Source organism: Nicotiana sylvestris, chromosome 1 (assembly GCF_000393655.2).
Source record: "Nicotiana sylvestris chromosome 1, ASM39365v2, whole genome shotgun sequence".
Classification (NCBI taxonomy): domain Eukaryota; kingdom Viridiplantae; phylum Streptophyta; class Magnoliopsida; order Solanales; family Solanaceae; genus Nicotiana; species Nicotiana sylvestris.
This window is the reverse complement of record NC_091057.1, coordinates 27,676,268-27,689,367: the sequence shown is the minus strand read 5'-3', so window position 1 is coordinate 27,689,367 and position 13,100 is coordinate 27,676,268. Positions and strand designations below refer to the sequence as shown.

The 13,100-nt window shown below is 41.2% G+C and overlaps 1 protein-coding gene and 1 long non-coding RNA gene across 2 annotated transcripts; both read left to right on the top strand.

The window, feature by feature from the left end:
• Window positions 1–450: 450 nt before the first annotated feature.
• LOC104239906 (uncharacterized) lies at window positions 451–4,811 on the top strand. Its single transcript, XR_714270.2, has 2 exons — window positions 451–1,195; window positions 4,531–4,811. It is a non-coding gene; the product is annotated as an uncharacterized lncRNA (long non-coding RNA).
• A 2,294-nt stretch (window positions 4,812–7,105) lies between these two features.
• Window positions 7,106–7,582, top strand: LOC138891317 (uncharacterized). The gene has a single exon (XM_070174701.1). It carries the CDS (start codon window positions 7,106–7,108, stop codon window positions 7,580–7,582), a length of 477 nt encoding a protein of 158 aa, XP_070030802.1.
• Window positions 7,583–13,100: the final 5,518 nt, after the last annotated feature.

Sequence of the window (13,100 nt, the reverse complement as noted above, 5' to 3'; positions counted from 1 at the left end):
TTTTCAGAAGTTGGAGTAGATTTGTGGTGTGATTTCTGACTTGTGTGCAAAATTTGAGGTCATTCATACTGTAGACATGTGATTTTTGACTCTCCCCAAGATTTTATGTATTTTAGCACTTAAATACTTAGTTTAGGCCTAATATAGTTATTTCAACTAATTTTGACTCGTTTACGTTATTTTTATCATAAAATTGAAAAATACAAAAAATAGTTTCATTTTTCTCTATTTAATTAAGGTTTTGGGTATTTTTAAAAGAATATTATTTTTTACCTATTTTTATTATTATCCTTGAAAATACTAAAAATAGCTTCATGTCATAATATAGTTCGTTTTAATTAATTAGTAATGATTTTACAATTTTATAGTATATTGTTTTAGGAAAGAAATCAACATTTTTAGTCTTGTAAAGCTAAAGTGCCATTTTTAAAGACAATTTTAACCCAAATAGAAGCACAAATCTGAGCCCAATCTTTTGACCCATCAGCCATTTTTTAGAAATTAATCCAAGCCATTCATTCCATCCCTATCTAAGGGCCAAGATCATTTCTTTTAGGGACAAGACCAAAACCCTAGGGGTCACTTCTTCTTCTTCAACCTTAGACTACAACACAAAAAAAAATCCTAGACCATAAGAGTAGACCTTCTTCTTCAAGGAGGGAACAACACAAAACCTAGGAGACCACCTAAACTTCACTCGAAACACCATAACAGCCGCCCAGATCCATCGGAAATCACTCCAAATCCAACCCAAAAAGAGCTTAGAAGCTGCTGAAACGGCCACCTTCTTCCACTGCGAATTAGCCCCCATAATCCGCTGTTTGAACTACCAAAAATCTGCCATGTATATACGGAAATCCCAGCTCCAAAACACCCGAAAGAACAGCTAAAAATCTGCGTGACTCCATCTTCAAAATAGTCCCTAATCTCGCTCGAAATCACAGCAGCAACCAAACGACACCCAGCGACCCCTACTCGCACGCTACAGTTTGTTTTTAGTCGACCTCAAAAGCAAAACTGCTTTGTTCTTCTCCTTGCAATTACTGACCTTGATTGAAATCAGCTGTTGGAGTTCTGTTCATTCCATTTCTAGTTCCAATCGCAGATTTGAGGTCACCGGAGGTCGTTGTGCAAGGAGCTCCGTTTCAGTTCGTTCGAGGTTCGGGCATATTAAACCAACATTAATTACAAGCAGGTTTACTCTTATATCTGCCCCTTTTTTTGTCTTTTCTCCTTGTGATATGTGTGTGATTTTGAAATACGATAGTAGCTCATGTTGGTCATTTTCTCTCGGTTTATTTTCTGCATTAGTTGTGCCTTTGATTTAATTTCAACCTTTTGGAACCACAGATCTTTGGTGCAAATTGGTTAGTAGTTAATGCAATTGAATAGAATTAGTAACGGATTCAGTTTCATAAGATAAATTATGTTTTAAAATTTGCAGATAGTTTTAGATTTAGTTTGTTTGAGCTTTAGTAGGCTAATATTCAGTTTATTCCACTCATCTATAATTGTTATTATTCGGGCTTAACATTTATTTGAGACATTTGATTAGAGTTATATTGACGATTGTTTGTAAGTTTTTGTGTGGAATATATTTGCGAACAGACATTGGACATGATGGTTTAGTGGAATTTGTTGTGAAATGGGACGTGGGATTGAGTTCAAATTGCTTTAACTATTCAATGAACTGTAGGATTAGATAAAAGGATTCAGGCTTAACATAAAGGACAATTTGGATTGAAATATTTTATTACTTTTATTTATTTCTTATCACTAGTGGCATGTTTAGACCGACCACATTTGGGTAGGCAAGCTTTAGAATTTTTACTAGTATCGAAGCGAAAGGTCGTTCCCTTAGTTAAGTTTATTCGGGGAATGCCCCGAAAAAATTTGTATATATTTTATCCGGGGTATGCCCCGAAGTACATGCAAATGAAGGCCAGAGATTGGATAATGTGAGGAAGCGTAGAATAGAACTTTAATATTTTCTTTTATTTTATTTTTATTTCTTTTTAGGTGGGGACGACCTCTAGCTTCTTGTGTGTTTATTTTGTTTTTGTGTCTTTGCCTCAATTAGAATATTCTTTAAATCCAACTAGATCGAGTAAGCAACCGTACTAGTTACGGGACTCGGGGAATGCCTAACACCTTCTTCCCGGGTCAAATGAACCCCCTTACCCAAATCTCTGGTGTAGACTTAGTTTTAGAGTTCGAAGTGTTTTAAAAAGAAAATTATTATTTTTAGAAAAAAAATAGTGACCTGGCACACCAAAAAACAATGTTGGGTGGCGACTCTGAGTTATTTTCCTTTTTGAATACAATTTTCGTCACTTTTCCAATTAAAAACCTTTTTCAAGCTTTTTACTAAATCTTTTTATTTATTTAAGAGGGTTAGAGGATAAGCGAGGTTTTTAAAAAGGGGGTGTGACACATACGTGGTTTGATATGTTTTGGCATTGTTTGTGGAATTCGGAAGTTTAGAAGTTCTTTAGGCTTGAATCCGAGTGTAATATGGTGTTTTAATGTTGTTTTGAGTGATTCGAAGGTTCGACTAAGTTCTTATGATGTTATGGGATGTGTTGGTATGTTTAATTGTGGTTTCGAGGGATTCGAGGGTGATTTCTGGTAGTTATCAGATTATTTTGAGTTGAAGAACTGTAGCTGAAGCTGCTGGTTCTGGTGTTTTCGCACCTGCGGTTGGGAGCCCGCAGGTGTAGCCCTGCATAAGAGAAGAGGAGGTCGTAGATATGGGCAAGGCTGTGGTGGACTGGAAGTGCAAGTGCGAGGTTAGGAGCGCAGATGCGGAAAAAGGCCTAAGAAGGGAGGATTGCAGAAGTGGGCAGGTCCGCAGGTGCGCATGCTTAGGTGAGAATATTTGACCGCAGATGCAGAATCTTGGGAGAATAAGTGGAATCCGCACCTGCGATAGAATTCTCGTAGGTGCGGCATCGTAGAAGTGACAAATGGACCGCAAGTGCAGTATTGCTGGGCAGAAAAGTCCAGCTCGAGGTTTTGTCAATCATTTTTGATTTTGGACTTGAGAAGCTCAGGAGAGATGTATTTTCGGAGCAATTTCAAGTAAAACATTGGGGGTAAGTAATTCTAACCCGTAATGGTCTAAATTTCGTGAATCCATGGCTTTATTCATCACCAAATTAGGGACGTGAGTTGGAAATTTGGGGATTTAGGGCTTGAGAATTGGAGAGTGAATTTTGGGGATTTGGGTGACCAAATAAGGTCGGATTTTGCTAAATTTGGTATGGTTAGACTCGTGAGTGGATGTGCTTTCGTGTTTTGTGACTTTTATCGAATTTTGAGATGTGGGCCCGGGGCTGGGTTCGAGTCGATTTCGAATTTTGACTCTATTTTGGTAGTTTTCTTGTGAAATTGATCCTTTTATCCTATATTGATTGTATTGTATTAATATAGGCTAGATTCGGTACGTTTAGAGGCGGATTTGAGAGGCAAAGGCATCGCGCAGTAGGATTTTGCTTTATTTGAGGTAAGTAGCACTTCCAAACTTGATTCTAAGGGTTCGAAACCCCAAACTATGTGTTATGTGATTAATATTGAGGTGTCGCACATGCCAAGTGACGGGCGTGCGAGCGTGCACCATCGGAATTGTAACCTGGGTGATTCCATGGGATCGTTTAGTGACTCTATCCTGTTGATATCCATGTTTTCATTGTGTGACAAAGTGATTGAGCTGTAAACCATGCTAGATATCATGTTTAGGCTTTATGATGGTATTGTTGGGACCCTTAGTGGTCATATCTTGCTGTCATCTCACTATTTCCATTAGTATTCCGTACTCAGTCATGTTCATGCATTTTTATATCATATCTTAGTCTTCGTTATTAATTGATCTATCATATCTTTGTTTCGGGTTGGTTTCCATGACATCGTGAGCCCGTGGGTGAGACTGGAGAGGTTGATGATTGAGTGAGGACAAGAGCGTGGTTATGAGTGATAGTTATGGGCGCCACATCGGTTATGTTGATGATTATGATAGCGCCTGGGTTGTAGGAGCCCCTCCGGAGTCTGTAACACACCCCTAGTGAGCGCGGATGATATAATTTAGGTATGGATTTCCCTGGACATGGATTTCTCCGAAGTACTTGATACTTGGAGATGGATTTCTCTACAGGCTAGGATTGCCCATTTCCTTGGTACTAGGTGACTTAGAGTTAGTGTTGTATATGTTCCGGGATGGATTTTCCTGGGTCGGATGTCCATATACAGTACCGAGTAGTTGAACACTTAAGAGTGGAGGCACATGATAAATTTCATAGAGTATGTGCATTGGCATGTAGAGATAGCTGAGTTGTATATCGTACATTGTTCAAACCTGTATTTACTTTACTAGTTTGAGCTGTATATTTGACCTGAAAGCATGTCTACATTTCTGCATATTTATTTCTGTTATACCTGTTGAGGTTGAGTTCATCACTACCTTTCAGTCCAAAGTTTAGACTTGTTACTTACTGAGTTGGTGTACTCACGATACTCCCTGTACCTCCTGTGCAGATCCAAGCGACTCTGTTCATGGCGACGGTTGTTGATTGAGGATCCCCAAGTTCAGAGACTATCAAGGTTGTTGTACTATGTTCGCGGGCCTTGACTCTCTTTCTTTATCATTTGATGTATCTTCAGTTGTTTTCTTTAGACCTTGTAGTGGTTTGTATTCCGGGTAGATGCTCATGTACTCAGTGATATCTTGGTTTTGGACTGGATTGTATCATTTTGAGATTTCTTGTGTTTCAAATAGTTTCCTTTAAATGTTAAATGCCTCCGTTAATGTTTTCAAACTTATTGTTGTTGTGTTGGGTTTGTTGAGTTGAGGCTGGCCTAGTTTCATGATAGGCTCCATCACGACGGTTGATTTTGGGTCGTGACAAGTTGGTATCAGAGCCTAGGTTACATAGGTCTCACGAGTCATGAGCGGGTTTAGTAGACTCTAGTGGATCGGTATAGAGACGTCTGTAGAACTCTTAGGAAACTTCACATTCTTCAATTCGTATCGTGCGAATGTATTGATACTAGTAACTAAACTTCTGTTATTTTATTCTCTCGCAGATGTTGAGGACACGTGCTACTAGGCAGGACGGACAACCACCAGTGCCACCAGTCGGGGCTTCGAGAAGCCGAGGTCGTAGTAGAGGTATTGTAGGGGCAGAGGTGTAGCCTGCTCAGCATCTAGGGTAGCACCTGCAGATCCACTAATTGCCCTAGTTCAGGATCAGGTCCCATTTGTGGATGCACTATCGTGACCAGCTCAGGCCCCAACTATGCCCTTCGTGATCCTAGGTCTTCAGGAAACCTTAGCTCAAATTCTGACCGTGTGCACCAGTATTGCCAAGGCAGGATCTGTTTCTATTGCAGCAACCACTTCCCAAACCGGGGGAGGTATTCAGACTCCCGCCACCTTTATGCCAGAGCAGGTAGTATAAGGACTCCAGACACCAAGGGCACCAGTGGCCCAGCTGGTAGCACCTGCTCAGGACTATGTGGTTCCAATTATGTCTGATGATGAGCAACATAAATTGGAGAGGTTTGGGAAGCTCCAGCCTCCGACTTTTAGTGGTGCAGAGGGAGAGGATGCCTAGGGTTTCATGGACAAGTGTCATAGGATTCTCCTCACAACAAGTATTCTGGAGACTAGTGGGGTCTTGTTCACTAAATTTCAGTTCACTAGAGCTGCCTTCACTTGGTGGGAGGCTTATTAGAGGTGTAGGCCAGTTGGTGCAGTGCCACTTACATGGTAGTAGTTCTCCGTTCTCTTCTTGGAGAAGTATGTGCCACAGTCTTGCAGAGAGGAGTTATACAAGCAGTTCGAGAGGTTGCGTCAGGATGACATAACTGTGACGTAGTATAAGATGAGATTTTTTTGAGTTAGCTCGTCATGCTGTTTGGTTGGTTCCCACATACAGGGAGAGGATCAGGAAGTTCATTGATGGGCTCACATTATAGTTGCGGGTGTTTATGACCAGAAAAAGGTTGTTTGGTGCCACCTTTGATGAGGTTGTTAACATGGCGCGGGAGATAGAGTCAGTCCGCAGTCAAGAGCGGGGTGAGAGGGAGGCCAAGAGGTCTCATAGTTAAGGTAGCTTTGGTAGTGTTCCTGCTGGGGATCAGTTTCACCATGGCAGAGGTCGTCCTTACAAGCATGCTTAGACGACCCACCTAGTTCACCGTGGTGCATCAGCTGGCCATGGTTCTCACAGTTCTCAGCAGGGCCACTCATCTCTCAATGACCTTCCAGCTCATAGTTCATCTCATGCACCATCAGCTCAGGGTTCATCTATGTTGGGACCTTCTAGCAGGTATCCCGGTGCTCGGGGCTCCCTTTTTTCCCCACCGCCAATAGTCGGTCGAGGTTGCTTTTAGTGTGGAGATTTGGGTCATATCAAGAGGTACTGTCCCTACCTCACGAGAGTTGATTCTTGAGGAGGCCCATAGTTCGTGATATTCCATCCATCCGGGTGTCGCGAAGATGTATTAGGATTTGAGACAACACTATTAGTGGAGAAGAATGAAAAAAGACATAGTTGGGTTTGTAGCTCAGTGTCTCAACTGTCAGCAAGTGAAATATGAGCATCAGAGACAGAGTGGCTTACTTCAGAAGACAGAGATTATAGAGTGGAAGTGGGAGCGGATCACCATGGATTTCGTAGTTAGGCTTCCACGAACTTCTAGGAATTTCGATGTTGTTTGGGTGATTGTGGATCGGATGACCAAGTCCCCGCACTTCATTCCTATGAGAACTAATTATTCTTCAGAGCAGTTGGTTGAGATTTACATCAAAGATATTGTTCGCCTTCATGGGGTACCAATTTCCATCATTTCATACAGAGGCACGCAGTTTACATCGCAGTTTTGGAGGGCCGGGCAGCGAGAGTTGGGCACTTAGGTTGAGTTGAGCACAACATTTCACCCTCAGATGGACGGATATTCCGAGTGCACTATTCAAATATTGGAGGACATGCTATGCGCTTATGTCATTGATTTTGGGGGGTTTATAGGACCGATTCCTGCCACTCGCGGAGTTTGCTTACAATAACAGTTATCAATCGAGTATTTAGATGGCTGCGTATAAGGCATTATGAGGAAGTCTAGATCTCCAGTGGGTTGGTTTCAGCCGGGTGAGGCTAGGCTTCTGGGTACAGACTTGGTTCAGGATGCATTGGACAAGGTAAAATTGATTCAGGAGCGACTTCGCACGACGCAGTCGAGACAAAAGAGTTATACTGACAGAAAGGTCTGTGATATGTCTTACATGGTTAGAGAGAAGGTCTGGCTGAAGGTTTCACCCATGAAGGGTGTTATGAGATTTGGAAAGAAGGGCAAGTTGAGCCCTCGGTTTATCAGGCCGGTTGAGGTGCTTCAGAGGATTGAGGAGGTGGCTTATGAGCTTGCTTTGCCACCTAGCTTATCGAGTGTGCATCAAGTATTTCATTTTTATATGCTTAGGAAGTATATCGGCGACCCATCTCATGTTTTTGCTTTCAACACGGTTCAGTTGGATGGTAATTTGACTTATGATGTGGAGCCGGTGGCTATTTTGGGGCGTCAGGTTTGAAAGTTGAGGTCAAAGAATATAGCTTCAATGAAAGTGCAGTGGAGAGGTCAGCCCGTGGAGGAGGCTACTTGGAAGACCGAGCGAGAGATGTGGAGCAGATACCCACACCTATTTGAGGCTCCAGGTATATTTTTAGACCTGTTCGAGGACGAACGTTTGTTTAAGAGGGGGAGGATGTAACGACCCGATCGGTCGTTTTGAGAGTTATAGCCATGTTCCCCATTTTCTGCTTCTTTTGTGTTTTACAGTTATATTATGATATACCTGGTTAGTTGGTTTGGGTCCGGAGTGGTTTCGGAGTGAATTGAGACACATAGTCTATTAATTGAAAGCTTAAGTTGGCAAAAGTTGACAGAATGATGAACTATGTGTAAAAGACCTCAAATTTGAATTTTGATGGTTCTGTTAGCTTCGTTAGGTGACTTTGGACTTAGGATCACGTCCGAAATGTGATTTGGAGGTCCACGGTAGAATTAGACTTGAATTGACAAAAGTTAGAATTTTGGCGATTTTGGCTGGCAGTGGAAATTTCGATATCGGGGTTGGATTGGATTTCTGCAAGTTGGAGTAGATTCGTGGTGTCATTTCTGACTTGTGTGCAAAATTCGAGGTATTCAGATGTGGTTTTGATAGGTTTTGGCATCGTTTGTGGAATTCGGAAGTTTAGAAGTTCTTTAGGCTTGAATCCATGTGTAATTTTGTGATTTGATGTTGTTTTGAGTGATTCAAAGATTCGACTAAGTTCGTATGATGTTATGGGACATGTTGGTATATTTGGTTGTGATTTTGAGGGCCTCGAGGGTGATTTCGGGTTGTTTTGAGTTGAAGAAGTGTAGCTGAAGCTGCTGGTTCTGATGTTTTCACACTTGCGGTTGGGAGCCCGCATGTGCGGCCCCGCAGAAGCGAAAAGGAGGTTGTAGAAGTGGGCAAGGCTATGCTGGACTGGAAGCGCATGTGTGAGGTTAGGAGCGCATTTGCAAAATCGCAGAAGCGAAAGGGGAGAGCAGATGTGGAAAAAGGCCTGAGAAGAGAGGATTGCAGAAGCGGGCAGGGCCCGCAGGTGTGCATGCGCAGGTGCGAATATTTGACCGCGGATGTAAAATATGGAAAATTAAGTGGAATCCGCACCTGCGATGGAATTCCCGTAGGTGTGGAGTCATAGAAGCGACAAATGGACCGCAAGTGCGGTATTGCTAGGCAGAAAGCACCAGCTCGAGGTTTTGTCTTTCATTTTCGATTTTGGACTTGAGAAGCTCGGGAGAAAGGCAATTTTTCGAGGAATTTTAAGGAAAATGTTGGGGTAAGTAATTCTAACCCGTAATGATCTAAATTTCGTTAATCCATGGTTTTATTCATCACCTAATTAGGGACTTGAGTTGGAACTTTTGGGATTTAGAGCTTGAGAATTGGAGAGTGGATTTTAGGGATTTGGGTGACCAAATGAGCTCGGATTTCTATAAATTTGGTATGGTTAGATTCGTGAGTGGATGGGCTTTCACGTTTTGTAATTTTTGTCGGATTTCGAGACGTGGTACCGGGGACGAGTTCGAGTCGATTTCGGATTTTGACTCTATTTTGGTAATTTTCTCGTTTAATTGATACTTTTAGCCTATATTAATTATATTGTATTACTTGTGGCTAGATTCGGGATGTTTGAAGGCCGATTTGAGAGGAAAAGGCATCGCGGAGTAGGATTTTGCTTGGTTTGAGGTAAGTAAAGCTTCCAAACTTGGTTGTGAGGGTTCGAAACCCCAAACTATGTTTATGCGATTAGTATTGAGATGACACACATGCCAAATGAAGGGCGTGCGAGCGTGCACCATGAGAATTGTAACCTAGGTGATTCCATGGGACCGTTTAGCGACTCTATCCTGTTGATATCTATGTTTTCATCGTGTGATAAAGTGATTGAGCTGTAAATCATGCTAGATATCATGTTTAGGCTTTATGCTGGTATTATTGGGACCCTTAGCGGTCATATCTTGCTATCATCTCACTATTTCCATTAATATTCCGTACTCAATCATGTTCATGCATTTTTATATCGTATCTTAGTGTCAGTTATTTATTGATTCATCATATAATTTTTCCGGGTTTGTTTTCATGACCTTGTGAGCCTGTGGGTGAGACTGGAGAGGTTGATGATTGAGTGAGGCCGAGAGCCTGGTTATGAGTGACAGTTATGGGATCACGCTGCACGCTGCAGCAGTTATATTGATGATTATGATAACGCTTGGGATGTAGGAGCCCCTCCGAAGTCTGTAACACACCCCAGTAAGCGCGGATGATATTATTGAGGGATGGATTTCCTTGGACATGGATTTTTCTGAAGTACTTGATACATAGAGATGGATTTCTCCACAGGGCTGTATTGCCCTTTTCCTTGGTACTAGGTGACTTATAGTCAGTGTTGTATATGTTCCGAGATGGATTTCCCTGGGCCAGATGGCCATATACAGTACCGAGTGGTTGAACACTTGAGAGTGCAGGCACTTGATGCATTCCATACAGTCTGTGCATTGGCATGCAGAGATAGTTGAGTTGTATATCGTACATTGTTCAAACCTGTATTTACTTTAATAATTTGAGCTGTATATTTGACCTGAAAGCATGTCTACATTTCTGCACATTTATTTCTGTTATACCAGCTGAGGTTGAGTTCGTCACTACCTTTCAGTCTAAAGTTTGGACTTGTTACTTACTGAGTTGGTGTACTCACGTTACTCCCTGCACCTCATGTGCAGATCCAAGCGACTCTGTTCACGGTGGTGGTTGTTTTTAGGATCCCCGAGTTTGGAGACTATCAAGGTAGTTGTACTGTGTTCGCGGGTCTTGACTCTCATTCTTTATCATTTGATGTATCTTCAGTTGTTTTCTTTAGACTTTGTAGTGGTTTGTATTCTGTGTAGACGCTCTTGTACTCAGTGACGCCCTGGTTTAGGGTTGGATTATATCACTTCGGGATTTCTTATGTTTCAAACAGTTTCTTTTAAATGTTAAATGCTTCTATTAATGTTTTCAAACTTATTGTTGTTGTGTTGGGTTTGTTGAGTTGAGGCTGACCTAGTTCCACGATAGGCGCCATCACGACGATTTATTTTGGGTCGTGACAGAATGACACTAGAAGTTTTCTGGGTGAGAAAAAGGGTCCTCCTCACCAGTAAACTCAGCCTCGACCCTAACCCCAAACCTATCCTCGAGCTCCACATAATACACCCCAGTATTATCCCCCGTACAAATGTCAATCATCTGCCCAACCACCGCGTCACTCCTATGGCGAGCACTAACATTGCAAAAACTCTCGTTTGCCTTCACAACATTTTCAAGCGCCCTATAACCCTTAAAACACAGGCATGGAGGGAAACAAAGGCCGAAAGATAATTTCACACCAATCAGAGAGTCCTACACAAGCTTGATTGAAAAGTTAAAACACTCTAGCTTGATTGAGCCGCTCAACGACTATACTCCTAACCCATATACGAAAGGTTTTGATCCTACTGTACTGTGCATGTACCAATCTATTGTCCAAGGGCATAGCATTGAACATTGTCGGGATTTGAAAAAGGAAATAGAAAGGATGATTCAAGAAGGGATAATTATGGTCCAAGACAGTAATACCCCAAGTGTCACACAGAATCCTCTACCGCTACATGACAACGCTCATATTGTTGAGATGATTTGTGATGACAAAGAATATGGGGATTTTTCCAAGTTCTTTGCTGGGTTATGTACTGCAAAATCTCTCAGGTTGTCAGTCTCGAATCCATTAGTCAGTGTAGAGGAGGGGTTGGTCAAAGGAATCATTAAGCCATTTGTTTAAGATAATATGATTGAAATTAATGAAGGTCCCAGTAATTTGATGTTCAACTCAGTGGCTAAGATCTCGAGCTTGGCAATTAGAAAGAACCTCCTTACCTCGCTAGGAAGGAGTCTTGGTAGTTTATTTTGTCATCTTTTCTGCTATCTAGGTTATTTCGGGGTTGTAATCCAGATTTTATCTTGTTTGTTTTGGCGATTCAAACCCTTCTACCCTCTTTTGCCTATCTCTATGAGTGTTGTTAGTTAGTTTTGTGTCTTTAAGTATGTCATCTAGGTTTGTTTCATGGCTTTAATCTAGATTTTATTCTACTATTCCAACCCTTTTATCCTTTGGTCAAATGAGATTTTCTTTTTCTGTTATTTGTAGTTCGTTTAGTGCTCTTTCTTGTATATAGGTCTCTTCACGCTAGTTCTAGTGACATGACATACATGCGGAGTTTTTAGACAGATCATGAAAGCTAGTCTAATCATAGAATAATGAAATACAATTTTGAATATGATAAAAAGATGCATTTGAGGAAACAACTAAATATTCATGCATTCTAAGATAACCTAAAGTTTGAATTGAGTGAAACTGAGGCAATTAGTCTGGGAAGTGAAGAGGTTGATCAGAGCATACAACAAGGAGATGTTTCTCAAGCAATTTGAGGTAGATCAATCAGTGTTGAAATGCATCCTTCCACATCAAGATAAGGTTGAGTCAAGTCTGCTTCGAACTGGCAAGGGACATTCATTGGGACAAAGGTATTTTCCATTGGCACTTTTTGTTTGTGTTGATATCACCAAGAGATATTATGTGTGATCTATTTGCCTATGTTCAATTGCATAATTTGTACGTGGCATGTTCAAGGTTGGTATGATGAAGTCATTCTATTCAACTACCCTATCACTTTTATCTTTTACTACCCCCTTTTGAGCCTTAATTTATTTTCTGTCATACCCCTCTTTTGGAATAAGAAATAGAGTTAGAATATAGAAAAAAGAGAAAAGGAAATAAAAAGAAAGAAAGAAAAAAATGAATTGTGCTTGGAACTACGTTCGACCTGATTCCTTTGAAGGATACGTAGGAAGTCTTACTCTGAGGTTCGGTCCCAACAAAATAAAAATCCAAAATTTTCGAGATTCAAAGAAAATGTGCAGAAGTTTTAGTTTTGTAAATAGATCTGATTCCAAAAGTTGTAAGTTAAAACCCCTTCATTTTAGTTGTTTTGAGCCTTTATAACATCCTTTAATTTTAACCCTATCCAAAAGACTACATTACAGTCCAAAGAAAGACCTTCTAATCAATTTTTGAGGATGCCAAGTCTAGTGTGTGGTAAATGTATGATATTCTTGCATCGTGAGTGTCGCGCCCTCTTTTACCTTCGGGTGGAAGTCCGGATTTCGACATTCATGGGGGAACAACTCGTTTCCTTTTGGGAATTGGGTATTGAAGATCGCCACCCAACGAATTAAGGTGCGTTAGGGCACCAAGAGCAATTAACTCGATTAACCCATTTGCATTACCAGAGATTAGGGTAAGGGCTCGAAATAACCTTGAGGGGAAGGTGTTAGGCACCCCTCGCGGTGCATAACAGTGCGTTTCGGCCGAACATAGTTATGTGAATTAGTCAGGTAAGTGGTCTAAGCATATGTTTGTAAATAAAGGTAGTTTACACAGTATAAACACATATACAATCAAGAAAATTTAGATAGTTTA

What these genes read in the sequence shown, in the direction of transcription:
- LOC138891317 (XM_070174701.1), top strand. Translation starts at nt 7,106, where the DNA reads ATGAGGAAGTCTAGATCTCCAGTGGGTTGGTTTCAGCCGGGTGAGGCT.